The sequence below is a fragment of the Anser brachyrhynchus genome (genome assembly GCF_964034855.1).
Source record: "Anser brachyrhynchus genome assembly, chromosome: 2".
Classification (NCBI taxonomy): Eukaryota; Metazoa; Chordata; class Aves; order Anseriformes; family Anatidae; genus Anser; species Anser brachyrhynchus.
The window spans coordinates 106,785,811-106,812,945 of NC_137695.1; the positions used below are offsets into that span (position 1 = coordinate 106,785,811).

Consider the following 27,135-nt stretch of genomic DNA (forward strand, 5'->3'; position numbering starts at 1 on the left):
TGACGATAATGGTCAAGAATAAATATTGAATGAGTAGCAACTTGTAGCCTTACTGAAGGCCTGTAGACAGAATGAGCATTCCCAAGACATCAGAGTGTTTTGAATGTGGTTCATGGGAAATGTTGTGTTGAGTACCTTCGTGACTAACAATTCTCAAAAACTCAGAAGACCTCAGAAATAAGCAGCAGTTCTTCTAGGTTCATTATTTATGATACAAATATACTGTGGATAAGGTCACAGCTAAGAGGGAAGAGATATATTATAACTTTTTAGTATTTGGTGAATGCAGGACCAGATGGGAGCAGAATTAAGTCCCATAGTAGAAAGTATGGATTATTTGAAGCAAACAGGTGAAACTAAGAGAATTAAGATTTAACTAAAATGTAATAAATTTTCCGAACTGGTGAGATCATGTGGAATGCTTCTTCAGTGGAGATGAAAGGAAAACACAAGTTTTTGAGACTTTATATTTATAGTACATTATACAGGAGAATGGAATATGTGATAATAAGATCAGGTCTGTCTGGCAGAAGAGTTCAGAAACTGTTTTTCCCTGATTTCTGTAGGAAATACTCAGCACTCACTGGCAATGGAAAGACTTCTCACTTCAGTAAGAATTGAATTGCACTCTGATTCTGAGACATTTATGAAACAGAAGTAGGGTAATTCATACTGTACTTACACAGAAAATATTAAAATGAAACAAAGATGAAGGAATGCATTATGAAATAGAGGTAGAAGATGAAACTAATAGGAGCTCAACATCCCTGATCATTGACGGGGAAAAATTTCAAGTCAGATGGCAGAGAGGAAAGTAGACAAAACAAGATGTTCCCCTATGCTGATAGAAATAAGAACAGAATACAGTCCAGCATATATTTTGGTCAGATGGAGCCAAACTGTAACACTGGCTCTGAATTTGCTTGGATGCTACAGAATTTTGAATCTGGGTCAACTCCAAAAACAGGTCTGTCATCTCCTTTAAGTTACAGCATTTTATTTTGTATGCAGAATCTTTTTTTTTTTTTTTTAATTATTTTTTCCAACCTTGTATCCACCCAAAAGCTCTGAGAATTACTCAGGTTTATAGCTTTTGTCTTGTGTTGACAATCAGAGTGAGAAGTGAGTTCTGATAAATTGTTTAATAAAATACTTTAGAGCACTAGTTCTGGTGGTTAATGGTATTATACCCATGCCACTAATCCCCAGTGAATGAACAGGCATAACCTCTTCTTTTTCACTTCACTTTCACTTTATAGCATTGAAAAGGCAGATTTCAGGCAGTAGATCTCTGTTGAATATCATACTAATTGTATTCATTCACCCTGTTGTGTTGGATTCTAGTAAGTAAAAGAAGTAATCTTTTAGACATATACTATTAATGATTAAATCCCCTAGCAGAAAACAAGCAAACAAACAAATTAAAAAATATTTATTTTTTAATGTATTTGTTTTACTCTTTCAAAATTAGCATAGTTTGGGGTTTTTGTTCTTTCAATAAATGATTCTCCTTAACCATCTCTTAGGTGAAATCTATTTCTTCTAAAAATCAAAAACTCTCATACACATTGTAAAAGAATCTTGCCAATAAAAGAAACAAACACAAAAAAAACTGATGTAATGAATACTGATACGTGCTATGGTGATGTTATGAACTAGCTCTGGAACTCTGCAAAATATTTTAGATAAAAAAAAAAAAAACAGATTAATGATGACTTCCTACTGGTTTTGCTTCAGGTATAAAGCATCTAATATCTTGTCTTAAATTAAAAATGTTGCTTTTTTTTTTTTAATTCTTAAGTGCTTTTTTTTTTTTGGCATAAGTTTCTTACTTGGTGAAGTACCAGTTTTTCAAGAAATAGTCAAATATATCATTAATTCTGCAACTACATTAATACTAATTATGGAATTAATTTTTTTTTTCTCAATGATATGATCATTCAGAGCAATTGCTTTGCCAAATGTTTTCCATTGTTCACAAAAGCCATTAATTCAGTGAAGCTCTGTATGTCTATACGTTTTTTTCTATGATTAGACAGCAATTATTAATAGTTTTATCTTTTTTCTTTTTTAATTTTCAGTAAGCTGTTCAATGTGCTAAGGAGATGTGCTTTACAGCTCTGTCCTGGCAGAGCATGTGGAATGGCATTGTATGTCAGTTTACTGAATCACTTTGAAATGCCATGTTACTGTGGTTTGCCAAATGGCCATGCATCTAGATTCTCTCTCCCCCTTTTCTGTAGCTCTAAGCCAAAAGGGCTCAGGTCATTTAAAGTTTTTACACTGGACATGATAGGTGCAATAATATTATACTCCCATGTTTTATGTTGAAAACTAAGTGCAAAAGACCATTCCTTTTCACTAAATATTGTGGAATGAAAATATTCACTGCATTTTAGGTAAGATCTAAACAGGACAATCAGTATTATAAGTAAGCAAAAATATTCTTAAGCAATATAAGTTTTGATGTTTATTCTCTAACTTCGTTGTTTTTTTTATATCCACAGGTTGTTTGGTGTCACTTCTCTTACTCAGACAAACTGCTCAAGCACTTGGATGATCATCAAAAATCAAGAGTTGCATTGGTATCACCATGCTAATCCAATCTTACTGCTAGTGATGTACTACACCCTTGCAACTCTAATCCGCCTTTGGCTACAAGAGCCCATTGTAAGTGTGATTTCCTTCTCTCTTTAGTGCTAATGACTGTGAGACTGGCCAGTGCACATAATTCCTCACAGAGAAGCAAAATTCAAGAAAATTCAGGGAAAGAGACAAGTGCAAGCTGGTACCTTGAGTTCAGGCTTTTTGATAGGTGTCTTCAAGAGTCTGACTGAAGCTTTTACATGGATATTCTTCTTAACTAGTGACTGCAATGGCAGATAATTAATGCTTATTCTGATTTAGAAAGCCAATGTCAATACAGTGCAATGTAGGCTACCAAATGGAAGGCAAACGCCCAGGGCTTGTTGTCTAGCAGCACTGTGGTGGGATACAGGCTGGCACAGGATACCATTGAGACAAGACAGAGATTTGAAATTTTATCACAGATAGAGAAAAATTTTCTGAAAACTTTTGCTCCTGAATCTGTGACCATGAATGAAAATCCCCACTTAGGTTTAAAAGCAAGAGAAAAAGGAGACAAAAAGTAGATTTTTACCTCTTCCTGTTTCAGGAAAAGAGGGAATATAAACCCAAATGTACCTTAAAAGCTTAGAAACTGGAATCATGAAGAGGATGATCCTAAGCATTGTTTATTTTAATCCTCTGAGGTTTGACATGAGTTCCAGAGTTTAGGTTTAGCCATGCTGTAAACCACAAAGAAAATACTCATGACTGAACTGTGAATTAGTGGAGTTTGTAGTAACAAGTAAAAATGTTTAAGATTTTGTTATTTTAAGGGTGTTTCTTCATATAATGGATAATGTAACAGTTTAATGTGTAAAAAGGCACACAAAATACATCACCTCTGAATTTAGATGTCTGATATTTGGGTTTTACATATGTTGAGCTTCGTAATTAAAGGTGAATGATGCCAGAACTGTAAGCTTGAGTTATTAAAAAATCATGCCTTGAGTTTCCAGAAATCTTAAGACTAGCTTTTTTGAAGTCACAAGGTTTTAAAAGATTGTGATCCAGTGCCCTCTGGCATTGGGTTGTTTAATTTTTTATTTTTCTGCAGCTGCAGCAGCTGTGCTTTTTTTTTTTTTTTCTTAAATGAAAACTGAGATTTCCAGATAATAATATGATTTTAGCACTGAAGCTGTAACTAATACTTCATGTCTCACAAACTTCGTAGGAAAACCATGAGAACTATTCACAGAGGAGTAACCACATGTGAAATGCAGTTAGTGGGAGCTGTGTGATCTCAGCATCTCCGGGAACTCATTTCCAGAACCTGGGTTCCTTTCATCCAACTTTCACCATCTTAAAGTTTGGTGATAGGTCTAAGTTGATTACTGTGCTTTTTCTGTGGAGAGAAGTGAGCCCATCTGTCTCAAGACAGTATGAATCCTGAAAGTTCCTTTGTGGTCCAGAGAGTCCACACCAGAGTGTACTTGCCTGCACTTCTTTCTTTTAGACTACTCATGTGTACTAAAATGGATATTCCCATAAGACACTAAAATCAGTCTCTGAGAATTGGAAACAAGTTGAATTAGAGGTGTTTTCCAAGCTATTAGGTTAGAGTGAGTAAATATTAGAACAGATTAATTAAAGAACAGAAGATGTCTCTCAAACCCATGCCTACTTGAAAGGCAATACAAAGTATTGGCACCCCCATGGGAACTTCTTATGTCAAGGGAACGATGCCTCCCTCTGAAGAGAAATGAATGCTTAAAAAGGAGAGCACTGTAAATAAAATAATACCCATAAATTGATGCTTATTTTTGAGGCAGGTAATATAGTGCTGCAAGTTCATGTCATTAAAAACAGATGCTGGGATTTTCAATATTTACCATTTTTACAAACTTTTTCTTATGCCCTTTTTCGTCTGTATACATTTTGTTTTTCCTTAACCGGAGCCATAGATCCAGCATTCATCTTTCTCTTATTAAGTTTCTTCTGGTAGACTCTACTGTCTATTATTTAAATCCAGAAATAATTTTATTTCAGGTTTCATTGAAACAATTTTTGGCTTGTGAATTTCTGGTGCACTTGATTCATTACAGACTAAGGATATAACCTGCCTTTGCAATTCCCAGTGATTTCAAAGTTACTCTGTATTTAGGAACTCACCACTAACTTACCTATAGATGGACAGATGGCAATGACAATATGCTGTGTTGTTTAATGTAAAGTAGTTCTCTGAATATTGCTGTTAAAGTACAGTAAAAAGTCTCACCTTTGAAATTTTGTTCAAATGAATCCTTTGAACAGAACCTGTTTTGAACAAACCATGTGTGCTAAATTATGTGTAGAGGAATATTTATTCAGTCTAAAAAGATGTACATAGGCTAAATGTGATACTGGAGCAGCGAATTCTGAAAGCAGAATATAAGAGATGTAGACTCTGGCATTTATTCCTTCTGGTGTGAATAGCATCTTGGGTTCCTCCTGCGGATAAAATTCCTGCTGAATTTTAGTAGGCGTGCTCTCTGAGACAGATACTCTTGAGATTGTCTCTGAATCCCACAGCTGGTCAACAATTTTACAAGAACAATGCCCACTTCAAATCTTGAGTTTCAAGCCAAAAGCTTTTTGTGTGTGCACCACAGTCTGTCAAAGTACAGCATGTATGAGATTTCAAACAGAGTATGGTTGGTCTTTGTGGGATTCTGTATGGACCTTACTCCTGCAAAACACTTTTGGAGGTCAGTGGAAATTTTGCTTTTCTTCTGCCTGCTATTTTGGATCCTGATTTGTTCTAAAATTGAGTCTTGTGAAATTCTACCTCTGCAAATTAGAGGAGGCAGTCTGCCTCTGGAGATTTCAGTTCATAGTTGTAACTAATAGGACTGAATATATGAATAGAGCCCATTCATACTGTCTGTTGAGTGGTAAAGAATAGTACAGAACTCAACTGAGTTACAGCAATTTAATTTATGGTCTTGCTCTTTAAAAACTTTTTAAGATCATTTGAATAAAGAGGAGTTTGAGAGTTGGTCAGGTAGGGGAAGAACCGGAAGAATTAGTCAAGTCAAAGGACTCCTGCAAGTTGTAATCATATGAATGACTACTGCTGTGTTTTCTTAATTTTTTTCCTCTTCTGAGAAAGATAAAACACAACTGCTCACTGCCCCTTATAGACTCTTAGGCTACAAATGTGTTACTGAAATCACTGTCTGCATCTTAGGTCTTCTGGTACTTTTTTGGTCATCCTGGTGTCAAACTAAATGCTGTTGATAAACAGTTCTTTATGGTGTGCAGTTATGTTAAAGTTTTAAATGGCACTGAGAAGTATTTTAAGCACAAGATCAGTTTATTTCACGTTACACTTTGGCTAGGAATGCCCTTTTGCAATCAAATATAAATATACAATCATATCTGAAATGTGCTGCCATTGTGACTCAAAAGTAAAACTAAATTAACAACCATTGTTTATCCAAGTCAAGATTTAAAAAATAGGGCCTTAGTGTTAGGGTTGGAATGGAGAGTTTCAAAACCAGCTAGGATGTTTGGATGTCCTGTTCCCATGGGTAACTTTGCAGACCTCTGCCCAGCATCCTGATTTATTCTTATTCTAATCAACTGACTGCACAAGCAATGAGAACCCATACCTACAGCTAGTTCCCATAAAGCTTAATTTGAGGCCCTGCCTTTGAGACACAAACTGCAACTGAAAACTGCTTTTATGCCACAATGTATCTCTTTGTTGGCAGTAGACAGGATTTAAGTAAAAGAAGTATGAGAGCAGGTGGATAGTCCTGTTGAAAACTAAAGGTTGATTTTGTGACGTTTCATTTGAAACAGAAGTAAAAGTGTCTGCTAAGTAGAAAGTACAAAATAGGCATGAGGAAAGTCCTCAGTCCTTACAAACCATTTGTTCAGGTTGAAATAAAATGTGACAATTAGTTGCCTTGACCAGTTACTTTGTAGTTAATAAGAGGGCAAGTTCAAAATAACACTATTAAAGTTAGTGTGTATGCTATATTTTGGCTGCGGCTCAGCAGAGCTTCTGAACCGTCACTTAAGTCCTATTGAAGTCAATAAGACCTTGCCTTGGGTTCCAGGTTACGCAAGCACTGATGTACTTTGCTCAGTAGGGGTGGTTTTATGCAGCTGAATAGGGGCTATTTTATGCAGCATGGCTTTACAGCTGTATGGTTGAGAATTTGGCACAATACATTCAACAACTAATACTGGTGGAGGTTGCAAAGAGAGGAAGTAGAATTTGGTAATTGTTTGAATTTTGTAGTTCAAAATTTGTTGAATAGGAATGTAGAACCCCACTAGAGCACTTTTCATTTCTTGTTAGAATCAAGTCTGCATACTTGATATTACAGAAATTTTCCCCACAAGAAAATAAGTTCTTTAAAGCAATGCTTAAAGATAGGTAGTCTACCTTTCAATCCTTACCATTCCTACTAGTTTTGAAATAAACCTCCAGGCATTAATGGAGAGCAGAGTGAAATAGCTAGTATTATTCAATAATATTCATTCCGTGGCCTTGCATACCTTTTTTCTGATGTTCTGCATGCTTATTATTTCCATCAGAGCCAAAAACCTAAAGAACACATCAAGCCTTGGACTGAGACAAGAGACCAGAAAACTAAGGAAGTAAAGAGGTCAAATATTAATGAACTAAAAAGTCAGATTGAAGTTTAAAGCTCCAAATTAGAAACCAGGCAAAGGCAGAAAGCAGAGTACCTTCAGTAGTGGCAGCTTCTCCCTGATGGTGTCCCAGGGGCCGGTGAGTCCTGCTGAGCAACACCTTGATGGAGATGCTCACAGTTTTCACATGTAGCCTGCTGCCTCTAGAGCACTACCTTTCTCCCTTTAACACCACATGTTTGAGCTTCATCCTCTCACTAGTATGAACAGCAAGATGATCCTGCTGCTTGGTGAGGGCTCAGCTGTGAAGTTCAGGATTGCAAGGAGAGGAAGGACAGTGCAGGAGGAGATCTGGAAGAGCCCGAAGAGGAGCTGTAACCTAGCACAGTTTTTGTATACTCACCCACGTCTCCTGCTTGATGCTGTACTATAAACACAACCATGTTCACTCTATTTGAGAGGCCCCCGTACTCTTGCTGGTCCATGGAATTAAAATGGAGTTAAGGCTGGTGCATTAGCAATCCTACTTCTGGTGGTAATAGTTCCTGTCAAAGGTGAAGAAATAGAGCATGTGCATCATAGAGAATCACAGAATTACCAAACAGACTACGTTGGAAGGGACCTCAGGAGATTATCTGGTCCTACTGCATGCGAGAGCAGGGCCTCAGTTTAAGTTTTTCGGGGGCCTATCAAGCTAAATCTTGGATGTTTCCAGCAAAGACATCCTGTGCCAGTGATTAGTTGTTCTCACAGTGATTTTTTTTTCTTATCCAAAAAACATTTTACTGAAACTAACTGTGCCCATAGCTTCTTGTCCTATAATCATGCCTGCTAGTGAGGACAGTACCTCTGTCTTCTCTAAAACTACCTTTTATGTATTGGAAGGCAGAAAAAAAAATCAGATTTTGTATGTCTGTCTTGAACTGGGGGGAACTAGAACTGGACACAGTATTGCAGGTATGGCCTGACACTTGACAGGTAGATTGGATTGAGCAGCCTAGGACATGGCCTTCATTGCTGCTGTCATTCGCTGCTGGCTCACGTTCAGCTTGCTGTGCACTAGAACCCTCTGGACGTATTCCCCTGAGCTGCTCCCCACCAACTCTGTTCATAACCTTTACTGCTGCATTCTGTCCCAGATGGAGGACTTTATATTTATCTTTGTTAAGCCCATGAATTTTTGGTTGGGCCATTCTTTTAGCCTGTCTGTGTGGTGGCCCATCTACCTCACCCCTCAGTTCAGAGTCATAAACTTTGCATGGGTGCATTCAACCCCATGATCATCCAGATAGTTTTGAAGATAGTGTATAGTACCAGACCTAACATCAGTCCCTGAGGAACTGCACTAATGATTGGCTACCATTTTGTTTTTGATCTGTTAATCACCCCACTTCAAGCATGACAGTCTAGCCAGTTCTCTACCCGTTCTCTATGCATCTTGTGGTCCACCTGTCCAGTCAGTATCTTACCAGCTTGTCAGCAAGGATGTTGTGATACACTGTGTTAAACAACTCTATAAAAACAAGGTAGTTGACAGCAACTGTTCTCCCTTCATCCACTGAGCAAGTTGTTTCAGCTTAAAAATCAATCAGGTTGGTCAAGCATGCTTTACTCTTGGTAAATCCGTGTTGGCTTTTTCCAGTCATCTTTTTGTCCTTCATGTGAACACGAGTCCACACACAAATATTTGTAGTTCAACACAGAAGAAAGACTAGACAAACCTCAATGGATGACCAGCACTGACTACCCTGTTATGTATTGAGACATGGATTTGTATGTAAGGATAGATTTCACATATCGTTACTTAGGCTGATAGGGTTTTGATCTTTTCTTTTCAATTCTTCAGCTGTTTAATGAAGCAGAATTGTCTTTTCACATATAAATGCAGTTAGGAAAATTTAATTTTCTTTCAATTCACTGCTCAGAAAATCAAACTTTTGTGTCTATGGTATGACTGTATACTAAAGAAAGAAGTGGAAGTCAGTGTGATTCTGGTGTCTTGTAACTATCAGGAAGCATCGTGGCATTGATGGACTAGCAGTTTTAGAAAAGCCCTGTCAACATTTCTGAAAATGTCATCTCAGTCAAAGTCATCTATATGATAGAGTGCTTTAAACACTAAAAGGTATTTCAAGGACATATTTTGGAGAGGGAGCATCAATTAGGGGAAAATTTAAATTCCTTTTACGAGATTTTTATTTACACTAGTAACTAGTGCTGTCATTTGTGTTGTTTAGCAGATACCTGACGAAGAAGAGAAATCTGATAGTGGAGAGGATGACAAAGAAATAGCCTGCAGCCCAATTCCAATGACAGCGGAGAGAAGACGCAGTCTGTGGTATGCAAGCCACTATACAACTGATGAGAGAAAAGTAAGGCTGGAGCGGGAAGGGTCTCTGCATTAAATGTCTTTAAAACCATCACTCAATTTTATGACAGTTACTTTGAAATTAATGGAAGCAGCATTAGATAGGCCGCAAGTAGGAAGAACTGAATGTGTGTTTATATAACTAAGATATAATATCAAGTCTATGTGGCAGAGTAGGAAATTTATTTTGAAAAAATTAATAAAGCTAAAACAGGAGCTGGTGTAAGGAAGTAAAAGAACTACATGCTCCTTGCTTTTGGCCTCTACGTTTTAGAAATTTAGAGCAAGTCTTTTGGCATCAGGTCACTATCTTTATTCAAAACAGCTAGAAAGTCTGTCAGGGAGCTCAATTCTGATGTAAAGTTTTGATCTGCCTTGTAACTGCTAATTTCCCACTGTCAGTAAAGAGGAACCGCCAGTTTATCTTCCTTCAGGTGTACTGGTGCCCTTGCTGGATGTCTGTAGGGAAGACAGTTGCTGTGAAATCTCCAGGAAAGGATCAGCTTTCTACCATCAGTCCTCAGCAGCTACAATGTAAAATTTCATTTGACAAGTTGCAGTCAAATTTGTGATTTTTAAATACTCCATTGAGCCACATATACTTAAGCTCCTCCAAACTCCATTATAATAGTAACAATGGTAAATGAGCTAGCAAACAAATGGACTGAACCTACTCTATCAAACAACAACAATAACAATCAGTTACTACTGTAGGTTCTTACATTTAGCTATCTTCATTTTTCCATGGAAATTTTAATTTTTCAACATAATATCTTCAACAGCTATTACAGAAAAGCTAGAGAAGGCATGCATTGAAAATACTTCCTGAAAATCTTTTGTGGACAAACACAAAGTAAGCAATAAAATGGTACAGAAATAGGAATTTGGGACTTATAACAGAATTTTAAAAGTGCAATTTTGTTTCCACTATGAATCACATGTCTCTAGAAACATTTCTCACTGACTTGAGTGGAAAATATTTCTGGAAAGACAAAACTGGTGGATATAGCTTTTGATCCTTTAGTGCGCTTTCTTGACATAGCACATTGCAGCTGTTACTTCATATTCTGGTGTTCACTCAGCATTTATCACTCAGCCTTGGATAAAGCCAATATTTTTTGTTCAATGAAAATATTTCTACTTAATGAGATGAATATTGCTAGCAATTATAATTCTAAGTATCACATTTTATATTAGTATAAACATTTCATCGGAAGTAGTTTTATAATTACAGTAATTCTAATGATCTTTTAAAACTTAGTTTTTAAGCACTGGATCATTAGAAAGACATTAGAAAGCAGTTAATCAGTATAATGCCATACTGATTAATTCTTTGAGCTAATACCTAAAATTGCAAGGCAACAGTCTCAGTTTTGGTTCAGAATTCACAGGAATTTACAGTAATGTTATGTCAATGCTTACGGTACACTAAATATCATTTTATGAAGCATCGTGTACAATTCTGCTGGCTTTTTAAGAATTCTTTCTGAATTTCTTAATGCAAATCTTCTGCAAATGTCAGCAAATATGCATGCCTGTATTCAAAAAAAAAATAGACTTATTAATGCTTGAGCCATGCTTCTTTAATAATTTGTCTTGCATTGCTTTTTGCAGCTTCTGTCAATGACCCAAGATGAATACAAGCCATCGGATGTTAGTATACTACTAGTCTTTGTAATTTTGTCATTCTTTTTAATGTGTAAATACAGATCTCACTGATATATGCAATACAAGCTTAGCTGACATTTTAAAAACTTCTGTGTTTTGTTTAGTCTGTGTTTTGCCATGTAACCTTGATTGTCTTAAATATTATCTTTCTCTTCCTTAACAATTACACTGAGAAACTGCTAATTAGCCTTAAAATTGAAATTACTTGAAATTCACTTGAAATTACACTACTTGTAGTAGTACCAACTGGCAAACGATCTTTGTTATTTCATTGGGTTTAAATAAGATCTCAAAATATGCTTTCTAATGCAAACCATCTTTAAACTTGATTTAGCTTCTTTGCTCTATTTTTTTCTTTCATTCATGTTAAAATGCTGAGGCTTTTAAAGAGTGACTGACAACACATGAGTTTAATTTACAGATTACAGAAAATTAGAATCCCCACTTGAGCTGACAGCAAATGATTGATTTATTTTGACTGCTATAGATCCTGTAACAATCCTGAATGCAGAAACATCCCTGCCATTCAGCATACGCAGAAGAATGGAGATACAGATGAACTCTGAGAGCAGCTATAACCAAATCTTAGTGTGCTGCCGAATATACCTAACCCAGATACTGTTCTGAAAGAGAGAGACTGAATCAGTCCACAACATCCCTGTGCATAGTTTCTGCAAGCAAAATAACAGTTCTATCTTACAGCCTAAACACATGTCAGTCTTTAACATATACTGCTCTCAGTAACCCATTGCATGTGAATTCCTGCCAATACAAGAGATATTTATGATTGTGGTTGCTGGAACACCAATCCAAATAAGCGCAAGAGCTGAAATTTAGTTCACAAAAAGAAAACCATGCAAGAGTTGAATTAGTACTAAGAAGTGGGCTAAATGCTGAATCAATAACAATAATTAACAGAACTGGTTTTATTAACTGCAGCTAATGTATTTCTCTTCAGAAAGAATTTAAAATTGAAAGCCATTTATAAACACTGTTGTCATAACTACTATAAATAATCAGATAGGAATTCTTAATTTTAAGTCTGAAAATTTAAATTTAAGTCTGAAAATCTCAATGTATTTGCATGCCTAAGAAGGAGGGTGACTTTGTGGTTATAGCTTTAACCTAAGGCCAGGGGATCATGATGCTTTCCCAGGCTGGCTGTAAAAAGCTAACTTGACCTGGGAAAGTCAGGGTGTCAGAACATGAACTCAAGAATTATTGTTTGTGCACTAAGTCATGTAGTGGGCCTCAGACTTGCCCAGCTGTGCATGCGTTAACATAATCCACTTTCACATTGTTTTTTCTTTCCATAATTTTATATGTAAGACAGGCCAAGAGCACGCAAATAGTCATTTACCATAGTTCAGCTGACTGGAATAGCATGATCACTTTTGCTTGTGTGTCCACACTTCTATGCATTTTCAGACTGCTTGTATGTACGTTGAAATGTCTAATGCAATGTGAAATTTTTGGAAATTGAAAAAAAAATTTTTTTAAAGGAGATACAGTTCTAAGATGCAGAATTATTTTACAGTTTGTTAAAAACTTCACTTAGCCAGTTTGTAAATCTCCTGATATTGCATAAAAAGTTACCCCAAAAATATTTTGAAAGCTGTTATGTACTAGTTTTGCATGCAACATGACTGTAACTATCAGTTTCTTTGGAAGGAGCCAACTACATTTACTCATTCAGCTCCTTTACCGTTGGCAATCCATGGTAAAGCCAAGCACAGAAATAGGAGTCTCATACTTGTAAGAGCTGCCCTAAAAGCAATGCCTCTCTCCCATCTTCTGGTAGGTTCTGCTGGTAACAGTGAATGGGAACCCTTCTGACTATCACACCATCCACCCCACACTGCCATTAGAAAATGGTCCAGCCAAAGCAGACCTGTACTCAACACCACAGTACAAATGGGAGCCTTCGGATGACATGTCAGGTAGTGAAAAGCATTGCGTGGGAATTACCCTTAGTTCCATATTTTCTTTTTCTGTACCTCAGCTCACTGCCTCTTGCATTTATTTTTTGTTTTAGTAAGCTCCTTGGCTTGTTGAAGTTTAAATAATTGCTATCACCTTACAATGATGGCTTACCACTTGGCAGTTTTGTGAACAAGGCTGTAGGCATATACTAACTAAAATACTTTGCCTCTTTGCAAAACAACACAGTGATTGCAGGTTTTGTGTTGCTTTACTGTGCTCAAATGTATGTTTGTTTGTTTTGTTTTGTTTTGTTTTGTTTTGGCTCCCATCTTGAGCTTGCTAAAGGATGTAGATGTAGCTATTAGAGTGATTACAAGTGAAATCACTCCAGGGTTACTTACCTGGAGAGAGTGCATACAGTACTCTTAGGGCCAGCATGAATTGCAAATAAGGATTTCTTTTTCTACTTAGAAAAGGAAGAGGAGGAAGGAGAAGAAGAGGAAGAAGAAGTTACCCAGGAGGAAAAAGAAGATGTTAAATTGCATGCCCTTGTCTCTGTGTTCCAATTTATCATGAAACAGAGTTACATTTGTGCTCTGATAGCTATGATGGTAAGTATTGGCAACAAAAGAATAATGCTGTTGATTTTACAAATAGATGTGTCTTCTCAGTGTTTTCCTGAGAGTAATCTCATCTGTTGGTTTTCAGTAAGTGTTTGCATCATGCCTAGAAAATGTTGATACGGTATCTGCATTTTAGATTATTAATGAATAATTCCCAGGCTTGTTATAGACCTATCAGTAGGGCAACATGTAGGGTTCTGGATAAAACATCACATTTCCAGGACTGAGAAAGAAAGCAATTGGGGCTGAGTTTTTTTATTGATTCCAAAGCTTCTCTATAAGCAGTATTGTCATGCTGTTGCTCCACTCAGAAATCTGCCTGCAAAATTAAATAATTTCCTAGTCGTATAGTAAATTTTAAATATATCATTCGTATTTCAGATTGAAGCATGCATCTGGTACTCTCTGAGATAAAAGATCTGTAAAGCCTGATTTCCTTTATGGACTCAGAACGGTCTCAAGGAAAATACAACTTTTTGCCAAACATGATTTTGCTGTTGTTTTACTTACCACCCTTATTTCTTCTTTTGATGTTGTTTGCTTTTAAGCCCAATTGATGCAAGTACCTTGAACTGTAGCACATTTTCAGCTTAGTGATTAGCTCTCTGTCTATATTCTTAATGCAGGCTTTGGTTTTACTGTTTTGGAAATGTTTCCACTGTGATGAAATTAACCATAAAGTTTCTTGGCTGAATTTTGTGTTAAAAATGGTAAAATAAAATAGTTTGGCTGCTTTTTGTTTGAATATAGTTTCATACCTTATTTACTGTCCTTTAACAGGAAAAGCAGACTCCTTGTGCAGAATCTGGATCTGGCTTCATGCATTCTGAAACATTAACAAGTAGTTGCTTTCGTATTGCCGTAATGTCTCTTTTTTTTCCTTTCTTTCTTTTTTTTTTATTTTCTAGTTGTGTGCTTCACCTGTTTTGCAATTTCTTTTTAATTCATTTATAGGCTCATATCTTTCAATATCAGAGGAGGAAATATCTGAAGACCTTTCCTGTAGTTTGATATTGAGACACTACTAGCTTTTTCTCTTAGTGATATATCTCTATTTCCTATGATCTGACCCAAATTCATTTATGAATTCCTTTATGGTATAATCTGATGAAAGTTCCACTTACACCATAGCCAAGGATTCCTCAGTGTAAGTTACATTCTTGTATGCGAAGAGAGAAGTAGCATATTAGTGTTTTTCACATACTCTTACAAAACATTATTTCCAAGGGGGATGGACTAGACTGACTGATATATTCTTAATGTTTCATACTTTTTAATTTAAATTGAAAGGGAAATTAAAATACGTCGCCAGTTATTCCCCGGTTATACCAGCATATGGCTGAATTTAGTCCTAAATCAATAATGATGTTAGCAAAAACACTTTAAAAAAATCCTTTTCCCCAGTTGTTTACTAGAGTAGTTTTCAGTAACTGATTTCTGCAAACTATTTAAAACATTATCTAGTTGTCAGTGTAGGAGGCAATCTAATATGGTTAGTGTAAACTAACTGTTTTTCAGCTAGCTGTGTACATACCTTAGCTTTCCATCTTAAATTGATTCTACAAAAGCTAGAACAGTATGGAGCCAGCATAATTTTATAAGTCTGTCAAGGGCTTTGAATGTAAGCAGGTATCAAATATGTTTTGCTATTGCTATGCTGATTTCTTTATTGCTAGTTTTGCAAGAAGGTCCTTAGTGCCCTAAAGTTAGCCTGTACTTTCCATCTCTGTTTATTTGGTGTAATAAAAAGCAGTGAGCCTGGTCACAAAACTTACCAGTGTGCAATTAATGTGCAGAGAAGGGTTTGCCCCCAGCTGTGGACTTCTTAAGAATCCATTTTCAGCATGTTTTTGAAGGGGTTTATTGTAGCTGGCCCAGTAGCTGATTAATATGGATGAGAGTCTCATGACAATGAAAATGTGTGCTAAGCAGAGAAGCGTAACTGGCTGTATGCCACAACATTGTTCCTGAATGAATCCTTGGACATTTTTTCCCTCTTTCTTCTTTCCATAAGGCATGGAGTATCACGTATCACAGCTGGTTGACTTTTGTGCTATTGATCTGGTCTTGTACACTGTGGATGATTCGTGACCGAAGGAAATATGCCATGATCAGTTCACCGTTCATGGTTTTCTATGGAAATCTACTGCTAACGTTGCAGTACATATGGAGTATTGAGCTCAAGAATGATGAGCTTCCTCAAGTATCGGGTTTTTTAGAAAGAAAGGAACCTGGGGAGTTGGCATCAAAGGTAAGTGTTACAAACAGCTGAGATTTTTTATGAAACCACAGAATAAATACATTGTGACAAAAAATGTGAATTACTTTACATGTAAGAATCCTCAGTATTCAATATAACCATGTTCAGTAGCAGATATACAATAAAGGATAAGTAGTTTAAAAATGTTGTTGAGAAATTTGCTTCTTACTCGTAAAGCTAATACCAAAACAGATGTTTCAGACATACTTACAGGTTCTCTTGATAATTCTGTAGAGAACACATAGTAGATAGAAATTTTGGCTTTATAAAATGGGTCCAAAATAGATGTGATTTGATTTGTTAGGTAAATGTTTATCCTCTTAAGTCTTGCCTCTTGTACCTTTGTCTCAGCTACTTCAGAACCCTTCAACATAAGTATTGCACATGGATGTTTCTGGCTTTCAAAAACATAAACCCAGACCTATGTAGTCACTGGCACACCCACTGTTTGTAGCGGGAAACAGAGCAAGGGCCATATGAAGATCTGAAAAAGAAGTAAACTCAGTACTTGTGGGTGGTTAAATTGACACTCGTAGTTCTAGTGCCTTTATTTACCATGGCATTTTGTTGTATTTGGTCACCCATGCTATGTCAGGTCTGTCTTTGAACATGATGGTAACTGTGATTTTGTTATCATTACCAGTATTCCTCACTCCTTTAGGATTTGTCACAAGCAGCAGTACATGGCTGCCACTGAAGTTGGAATCCATTTCATGTCAGTAACAAGAGTTTGTTGACTTCACTGCATGATAGATTTTTTTCCATTGATATCTTGAAAGCCCTACAAAATGCATTGTGTTTGGCAGGAGTGCTGTTGGGGGAGGGAATGAGCATAATTAGGAAGTTTTTTCATAGAATACCCAAGAGGGGCGTCTCAGAGAGTGCAGGTAGTTGGCACTGCTCCCCTTGAGATAAGTGAATTACTTCCCTTATGCCTCCTAGTTACCATTCACAATGATTCTGCAAGTGAATTCGCTTGTTGGCAGTGCCTTTGGACAACCATTTGTTGGTCTTTAATGCATTTGAAAATTAATGAGCACTGTATGATTTCTCCTGTAAAGGTAGAAATAGTTAAGTAAAAGAGCTAAAGCTCAAGGAATTCTATAGATTCAGTGACTGTTAATCTCTAAAGGAGTTTTAATGTTCTTAGTATGTCAGCCCCTTTGACATAGTTTCTTATTAGCTATATAATCAAGTATCTTATATAAAACTAGCTGGTGTCAGGAAAGAAAACTATTGTGCATATATGATGATTTGGCCACACCCCAAAAAATAATAGAAAATGCCTACTGCTTTTTTTTTTTTTTAGGCTGAATATAATGCACTCAGTAAATCTCACAAAATCACAGAATGTTTGAGGTTGGAAGGGACCTCTACGAGTCACCTGGTAAATGAAGCAGTGAGGTGGAGCAAGTCATGGCAGAGTAGTCTGTACTTTACAATATCAAATGTTTGTGTCTCAAAAATCAGAGCTCCAGCAGTTTATCTGGAGGAAGAGTTGTGACAATTCACACAGGCTGAGGATCTTCTGCTTCAGCTCACTGTTAGCCACAGTGCCAGAGAAAGCAGCTGTTGCTAGCCTGGGACTTCACCTGTCTCCCATGAAGTACTTGCATATTAGATGAAAAACAGGAGAGCTCTACTTTATACTACTGGCCTTGTCATTTTGTTGCGTACAAACTAGTTGGCTTTTACATGTTTCCTGTCTGAGATTTTATTCTTTTATCTGATAAGGTAGTGAAATAAGTCCTTGTTCTGCACCACTATAGAAACTTTGCAAAACGTAAATATGAAATCAAGAATTTGATAGGTAACATGCCATTTTCTGAATTTTGGCTGTCTCTAAGTGTTGTAAGCTGTTGAATTCAGCTTTTTGCAAAACAAAGAAATGCACTCTTCATTAAAGAGATGTATTTCTAAGGTATCCTTCTTTTGTGGAGTTATCAACTTCAATCTCTTCCAAGAATTAAGAGCCATCTCGTATTTGTAAGTGCTCCAAATGCAAGGCACGTACAGTTGGCTATGCCTTTTGTAACTTCAAGACACACAAAGAATTTTTTTTTTTTAATTAATTGCTCTTAAGCACTTGAAGTACCAAAGCTCCTAAATCTCTTGATTTAGGATATACCAAACCTAATGACAATACACTTACCTGCCAGTGCTTCTTCATAAAGAGGAAATGAACAAAAATGGGCAGGTGGAAATTATGCCAGGCCATATATAAAGAGAAGATCCTTAAACTTATAAGACAGGAGTTAAAAAATGAATAGAATAAGGTAGAATAGAACTGTATAGGTAAGTAAATTTAAGAAAAGATGCAGAGTGAAAAGTTAATGGAAAAGTGCAAATCATAGAACCATAACACCATTCAGGTTGGATGAAATAAATTTGTGTTTAATGCAGGGTGTTTCCTAAATAACAATTTCCACAAAGGTGCACTTTGACACTTATGACATTATTGCTATTTTCCAATAGACAGAAAAAGCAAAAGCATGCAAATTTATGAATACATGTTTGCAGTAGCAGGATATAGGTTATACAATTAGCCTGTTGTTTTCGTTTTGATTTTTGTTTGCAGATCCTTTTCACGATTACTTTCTGGCTACTGCTTAGGCAACACCTCACTGAACAGAAAGCACTTCAGCTGAAAGAAGCTACTTTATCTGAGGTCAAAGTCAGAAGTGAAGAAGATGAAGAAAAAGGTAAAGTCATGTCCAATTTATTAGAGTCCTTCAGTCACAATAGAAGTTTCAGTTACTCTGTTTCCTAATACAGAAATCAATTAGCAAGATACCTGTTATTAGCTAAGGAAGATATTATAAAACCATGTGCAACCGTCTCTCAGTGGATATAAAAACAAAATAGCTTTGAACTTCAGAAAATCCAAACAAATGAAAATTCTCATTACTGTTGAACTGCAAAATATGAAAGATAAATGAAATGACTCGTTTGAAAAATGCCATGGAACTTTCTAAGAATCAGTTTATTCCCATTTCCCAAGCTCAAACTAGCAGATGAGTTGCTGTGGGAGTTTAACCACAAGAGGAGAAAAGTTTCCAGAGGAAAAATCAGTTATTAATTTCCTTGCAAGTTGTTGTGCTTGTGCATAAAGACTTGTACAAAAACCAGAAGTTAAACTACTAATTTCAGTGGGAGAAAAGCATGTATATTTTCAGTGTGGGGGCTCATGCAACCAGAAGCATACCTGAGAGCAAAGTTGACAGCTGCATTTTCGGCTAATCCGACAGCTCTGTGACCTGTTCCCTCTTTTGATGCTGGGCACATCTTCTCCCAAATATTCGTTGCCCTTTTCTGTCTCTCTGGATTCTGATCTGCATCTGCTCAATTCACTGAAATGGTAGAAAGCCAGATTGTGATGTAGTTTCCTGTTTGATTAACTACAGTGTTTGGCTCAGTAAAGCATCTGGTCAGTGTCAGAGCTGGACACTGCAAGGATTTGAAAGGTAAGAACCAGGAAGGAGTCTGAGGAAAGGACTGCAAGCTGGAGAAAAGGACTGGGCAATACTTTTGGTGGTGAAGTCTCAATATTGTTCTCAATGTAAAGGATAACATTACAGCTGCATGCTGTGAACTTGACAAGCTCTGTTACCTGGGTATTTGCTCATGTGTACCTGCTCTCAGGGGAACACCTACCCTGCCATCCACAAGCCTCCCAAGGTGAATAAATGAGGAATCCTGACCTCCTCGTAAGGCAAAAGCAGTTTGTCTTTTCTGCAGTCATTTAGGTACAGTAGAAGAAGCTGGAAAAGTGGTAGTTTCTTTGAAAAAATGTCAGTGCAGCATTTATATTTTTTAAGCTTCTTTGGTTTTATGTTAATGTTTTCTCTCGCTTGTGGTTTTTTGGAGGAAACCGCAGTATTCTCTTAAGGACATTCATCCCTTTAAACTCAAGAAGAGAGATTTTCTGGTGGTGCTAGTGGTTTCTTTGTTTTCCAGTTTAAAAAATGCTTGCCTGGGAGTAAAGTTAGTCCCATGGATAGTATTTTGGCTGTTATCTGTTATACAGTCTTTGGGCTCCAATTTTCCACTACAGCTACCTGTATATCAGGCAAAGTGAAGAGTGGTGTTTGGACATAGAGCAATATGCCATATAGCTCTAGGAGCAGGTTGAGGCTCATATGAACTTAAAATTCTCTCCTTTGCTCTGGAGGCATGACAGTGATTCAGAAATACAGTCTCTTGTTGTGAATAGTGTCTTTAAGTTTCTGTTCTGTGTGCAGAGAGTCTACTTTCCATCCGTTTTGATTCTTATTAAAGTCCCCAAAATAGAGGTCAAATGTAACTCTGTACTTGCAGAAGAGGAGTTGCAAGAGGGAGAAGTGGCAGAAGAAGAAGAGGAGGAGGAGGAAGAGGAAGATGATGATGAGGATGAACAGGATATTATGAAAGTTCTGGGGAAGCTGGTGATGGCTATGTTCATCAAGTACTGGATTTACGTCTGTGGGGGCATGTTCTTCTTTGTCAGCTTTGAGGGTAGAATTGTCATGTACAAAATCATCTATATGGTACTCTTCCTGTTCTGTGTGGCCCTCTACCAGGTAAGTGAGGACTATTTTAATAATTTTAATATATTTAATATATTTAATATATTTTAATATATTTTAATTTTATTATTTATATTTTAATATTTAATAAATATTTTAATAATTTTGTCCTTGAATACAATGTTTCATACCTTTAACTTGGTGGTAAAGTAGCTTTGATAGAATTTGTAAACAGTGTATTTGTTCTTTAGTTAGATAAAACATAATAGTAATAAGACCATTTGAATAGGTTGATTAAGACATTCTCATTTGATTTTGGTTATAATGACAGGCAAAGTGCACAAAAATTAGATGCTATTAGATAATATATATGATACACTTTGCCTGTGGGACTCCACCCCACATGAGTGAAAACTGTGGAAACTGTATGGGAAAGATTTGGACCTTGCATATCCTACACAGCCACCAGTTTTAGAGATTGTCCACACAGCTTCCACAGCCATGGAGCATGCAGTCCCTCTCTTCCTGCACTTTCATCATCTAATGTTGATGAAACTGAGTGACTGAAGCTGTCCTTGGTCTTTATGTTTGTGCTCATGTCCCAGAAGACACTTTTGCATGGAAGTCTGTACTTGGGTGCATACGTACCAGGAGTAAGAACTTTATCACAAAGATTCGTGTCTGCAGTTTACTTCAGGCCAGCTAGGAAGAGTAATATTCTTAGCCTTTGTTTTCCAGTACAGCTTCGTCAGTACTTTTATCAGTGTCCTTGCCTTGAGCTTCTTTTAAATTCCTTAGTGTGTGATTTTCAGGTGCACTATGAATGGTGGAGAAGGATTTTAAAGTACTTTTGGATGTCAGTGGTTGTTTACACGATGTTGGTACTTATCTTCATCTATACATACCAGTTTGAGTCTTTCCCTGGGTTGTGGAAGAACATGACGGGCCTGGATGAAAACAAGTAAGTGTTTTCATTTCATTTATTTTTTTTCCATTGGACTTTTGAGTTTGATGTGCTCTGAGAGCACTCTTCCTTCTTGTAGTGGAAAAATGTCATGAGACCATCCCCAGACATAGTTGACTAAGCACTCAGCTCTGAAGCTGTAGGTTTATTGGTGTAGCAACAGAGATGAGAAAGGGCATGAAAAGGGCTCAGAGAGTCATATTTTCCCCTATCTGCTGTCAAGGCCTTCCCAGTGTTGGCAGTACAGCACCTATACTTTTCTCTCTTTGACCATAGGAGCAAGATCTGGGGATAGCCTAAGGGTAGATTTACAGGATGTCTGATGCTGATGAAGATGGACTAGCATTCCTGCTAATGAGGAGGGCTGTGTTTCTTCCTCCTCATGATGTATAGGGCGTTCCTCAACAGGAGTTTACATGAGAAATTATATGCAATATGAGTGGATCTTCAGTGCAGTACTTTCAGCCAGAGACAACCCATCTGGTTCCTGAAAAGAGAGTTGTGGCAGGGCTGGTTCATTTGGCTCTGTACATTTACAGTATCTTTCTACATTACTAAGGCCAAATACAAGACATATACATTGTAAAACTTTCTAGTCTAGAAGAATCTAAAGATGTAAAAACACAGAACAAGTACCAGCCCTTGTTTCCCTTTGCAAATGATTAGTAATAATGTCTCATGACAAGGAAAAGATTTTGGTGTGAAGAGATGACTTAGTGGCTTACTTTTTTTTTTTTTTTTTTCCAGACTAGAAGACCTTGGTTTAAAAAGGTTTTCTGTGGCTGAGCTATTCACACGCATCTTTATCCCCACCTCCTTCTTACTGGCGTGTATCTTACACCTTCACTATTTCCATGACCGTTTCCTCCAGCTCACTGATTTAAAAGCTGTAACCAGCAAACAGGACAACACTATTTACAGGTAAAGAAATAAGTAAATGGAACTATTCATTATCTGTATGAAAATGCTGCTTCTGACTGTCTTGTAGTGCTCACTTTTCAAATGATGTTATTTACTTCTGTCATAATGACCTGGTTTAAAAACAAGGGAGAAAAAATAATCAGCATCCCTTAACACCCAGAACTGTGCTAAACAAGCCACAACTGAAGTATCATTCTTCCACCACTTTCCAATACTTGTAGAAGGTGGTGGGTTTTTTTTGTTTGTTTGTTTGTTTGTTTTCCTTCATTTGGTGGTACATTTTCAAAGGTACTGATGATATTTAGGTATTTATCTCGCTAGTGCTTTTCACCTTTACTGTGGGATAGATTCCTAATTTCTGTGTGTGCCTTTTTGTAAGTCCTGTCAGTAATAAATAGTAAAACTTAATTTGCATAACTTCTGTTTTTCAATATCCATTTCGAAGGCCAAATGGAGATCAAGAGATCTTTGGCAAGTACCACATACACATTGGAAAGTTAGGCCCTTTTGTGAAGTTGAACTTTATAAATAGAAATATCTCAAACCTGTGGTCACTCTTTAGGGTCCTGGCCCTTGGCTATGCTATCTCTTTGAGACATTCAGCATTCTCATCAAGAACTTCACTGTAATTTTTTCATGATTTTGGGACCTCACCTTCTTCAGACTTTTACTATGTTTAGCTCTTAAATGTTCTCCTACATAAAAACAAATCTGTCCTGTTTCTATATTTACATAAGCTGATAAAAAGAAAGCCAAATATTTGCTAAAAACAAAACAAATTAAACTTGACAAAATTTCCTAATAATGTTGTGGCTTACCTTTTAAAATGCCTGTTTGTATAATACTTTTTGCTTTTCTTGAATTGCTACATCCCGTGGTAAATTCAAGGGTCCTTTCAGACACTCTGTGAGCACTTTCTTTGCCCATAGCAGACTTTGTGTGCAGCAGCAGTTGCAAATTAACATCTCTGAACTGGGCAGCCAGGCCCTAATACCTGAACCCACATAGATGTCTGAGCAGAAACAGTGGTTGTTCGTGGGTTGTGGCATTTGGGGAAATGTACTCTAGTTTGAGGTAACTACACAAGCTCTTTTGTAGCCTAAACACTGTGCACTATGCTGACTAACATAGAAACAGATGCCAGCTCCCAACTAGTGTGATCCAGTAGGCATAAAATGGAAAAAAATCCCTGAGACAATCCCAGTGACTTTGGGCTCATGGTACAACACTCCTTGCCTGTGAAACCACTATTTGCAAATCTATTATGCATGGAAGATATCAAAATATTAGCTACTACTCTCCAAATGCTGGTGTGAAGAAAATCACTGTAAATAAAATCACATCATTCTGGAAGGATGGAACAATAATACTAAAGACACAGAATGTTTTCAATGTCTTGCTGAGAACACAAAAAAAAATAAAGAGGAGATTAGTATCAGAAAATAAGGTTGTAGGATATGGATTTTTTTTTTCTGTAGTGAGTGATATTTTTGCCAGGAGTAAGTATCCTTGAGACAGAGCTGAAAGTAAACATCTGCTGTTGCAACAGGTCTTTTAGGACTTTTCTTAAGCAAAGTGGCAAGTGAAAAGGATTCTGTGATAACATAAGGTTTTTTTGCCTTGCTAATATAATCTTTTAAGTCTAAATGTAATACTAGATTGTATGGAACTTTCATATAACTAGCTAGATACTTGTAACTCTTAAATGCGGTTAATGTGCTACATTTGCCATTTCACAGTATTTCAAAGTCATAGTTGCCATGTGTATCATTTGTGTTCTGCAGAATTTGTCCAATACCCAAATCAGAACACATTTTCTGCTTTGTACTACCACAAACACTGCCTGATATATCAAGAGCCTGTTGTTTCCTTCCCCATTCATGCAATAAATCAATACGGAGGATTAGCAGACTTTAAAATTCAAACATCCAGGATAGGACAGGGTAGGAATTGCACTGACATTTGTACTGGTGATGCATAAAACTGGATAAGACTGAGCACAACAACAACAAGCTACAGCTCAACAGTAATGTTATAAATAGAAAAAAGTTGCAGGCAAAACTAAAACAGATTAAAGACTCATGTCTAAAGCTTCAGTTGTCCCTTTTGCTTTGATAACACTAGCTTTCACTCAACAGCTAGTTTACCTTTCAAGATTACTTTTATGCTGCTTCTGTTACGACAGAAAAAAAAATAAAGAAAATGATCTTTAATTTTCAGTAAGAAGACAGAACTCAGTCCTTTTAACAGGAAACATAATAAACCAACCACAACAAGTATGAGCTAGTCATGAGACTAACAGAGAAAGCAGCTTCTGCTCCTCCATCTGCCCCTGAGCTGAAATGTACGGTTGTGGTATTATGTTTGTGTCTAACTGAAGACTCATGTTAAGGTTGCTGAGACTGTTCATGCATTAAGATACTGCCTCACATGAGCAAAGTTTGTGGAGTGAGTTCAAGAGTACAGCTCTGCCAGCCACAAATAGAGGGGGCAGAACCTGGCAGACTGGAATGGGCAGGGTGAGATGCTTCTTGCTGTAGGTGGCAGAACTGAGTGGGTCAGTATTACACTTGTGAGAAAAAGAAAATCCTCTGATTAGGGCTTTTCAAGATCATTTCCTTGCTGCATGATGAATTATGATGTAGTGATGATACAGGTTGTGAGGCAGATAATTTCTATGGTATGATGCTCCAATATAATCATCTTAAATAAAGAAGGAAAATATCTGTTTTTTTAAATGTACAGAATAATGTTACTTGAAGCTGTACTCTCATTTTGGGGTCTATGTATAGTGCCTGCAGTTCTAACTGAAGTTACATACAGTCTAAATGTCTAAGTATTATTGGATTTACAAGCTTTCTAGACTTTTCACTGCATGGGTGTACATTAAGCTTTCAGATTGTGTTTTGTTATGACAATGTGTCTCTTGCTAGACAGGAAAGTGCATTCATTCCTATTTAACAGTTTCCTTTTCTCTCTCTCTAATTCATTTTCCACTGTCATTTCATGCATTCTTGTACTTTCATCTCCCACCTCATAGCCATGCCAAAGTCAATGGCCGTGTTTATCTAATAATAAATAGGTGGGTACCTCAAACTTTCCTTTCCTTTAAAAAAATATGCCTTAACTTGTTTGTTACTTATTAATTGCCTTACAGCAAAATATGTTGATGCTGCACTGTACTGTAAAATAAACAGGGAGAAAATGTTGTTCAGGTATTGTAGTCTTGTAAAGCTGGTGAAGCAGTTAATAAATCTCTCCTGCATATTTATATGTTGTGAGTTCATCTCCCAGTTGGGATTCTTCTCTTAAACTTTGCCCATGTCTCAATACAGGAATAATAGATGCTATTTGTAATTGGCTGCAGACAATAGACTTGGTTGAGGAGGCTCGTTTACCTACCCTTTGTCTGTGCATGGAAAGATGCATGCCTGCATGCACACACATCTGCGCATACACACACATCCCTGACTACCTCACAAGCTCTTAAGAAAGGGATTTTTTGGGTCAAGTCAATTAAATGTACAGTATGTATTTATTTTCAAGAAAGATACGAGTTTGTACTCATATACATGCCATACACTAAAGCCATTGCATGCTACAGCTGTTAATTTGTAGACAAAGTTGGGTGCTACAGGATCCGAACTGTGAAATTCCATGTTGTCTTCATAGCTATCCCTTTTTACATGGCATCTTGAAAACAGTACCATAAAGGAGATTTCTTCCAGAATATTTAACTGGAGTAAGCATGGACTTTTGTATAATCAGCTCTGAGAATAGAAGAACTTGTCACCGGCCTGTAGGAAACCCATTTGACAAGAAGTGTTGGGAATGGTGTGGTCAGGTGGCTCGGTGAGGGCCAGCAAGCCGAGAACTGAGGGGCACGGCCAGGAGTCAAGGCTGGGCTCTCACCTGGGGGGATTCAGCAATGCAGTGAGCCCAATGAGCTCCCAGCAAGTCCATAGCAATGCAGCAAATGTGAGGTGAAGGCGAGGAGTCAGTCTGCGTGGCAGGCCTATGGTCAGGGAGGTACCAGAGTAGGCACTGACACAGCTACAATGGCAGGACCCTCAGCATGAAGGCAGCTCCCCAAGGAAGGAGAGGGGAATCCCTGTGCTGAGGCTTCCTTGCATGTCCCCCAGCATGTATCAGCTCAGCACATTATCAGCCATCCAGCCCTGGGGGCATGCAGACAAAACCCCTGCAAGGGGGAAGAAAGCGCTCGGGGTCCTGCTGTACCACTAAAGGTACAGATGGCACTGTGTACTCAGTTTGAACCATGCATGACATATTCAAGAGATGGCATGCTGATGTTCTGTGGAGCAGGAAGCTTTCTGTTGTGAAGGCTGTGCATGACAGATAACCCCAGAGATCATTTTCAGCAAGTAAATTTCAAGCAATTCATAAACCAATTACAAGAAAATAATCAAAGGTATAAGATGCTTCATAATGCATCCAATAATTTGTTACCAATTTATCTGCTGCTTTAGCAAATTAATAAACAGATGAATATTAGGACTTCAGCAAGGACCTGGGGCACATGCCTGATTTTAATGCCATTGAAATTGCTTTGATGCCTAAAACTAGATGCACTAGTATACCTTTCTTTATTGATACCATGTTTAGTGAACTTGAGGGTAAGAAATGTTCGCAGTTAAAAGCATTAGTGGCTGTACCTTCAAGGCTGTCTT

General features: G+C 37.2%; 1 protein-coding gene across 1 annotated transcript in view; it reads left to right on the top strand.

Annotated features, from left to right (window-relative positions):
- Positions 1-27,135, top strand: part of PIEZO2 (piezo type mechanosensitive ion channel component 2) — a 314,668-nt gene that overhangs the window by 208,190 nt on the left and 79,343 nt on the right. The window contains 10 exon segments of the mRNA XM_080580333.1: positions 2,508-2,670; positions 9,450-9,584; positions 11,195-11,233; positions 13,050-13,188; positions 13,643-13,782; positions 15,809-16,045; positions 18,633-18,756; positions 20,372-20,613; positions 21,372-21,520; positions 22,271-22,444. Coding sequence (XP_080436459.1) covers positions 2,508-2,670; positions 9,450-9,584; positions 11,195-11,233; positions 13,050-13,188; positions 13,643-13,782; positions 15,809-16,045; positions 18,633-18,756; positions 20,372-20,613; positions 21,372-21,520; positions 22,271-22,444 — 1,542 coding nt within the window.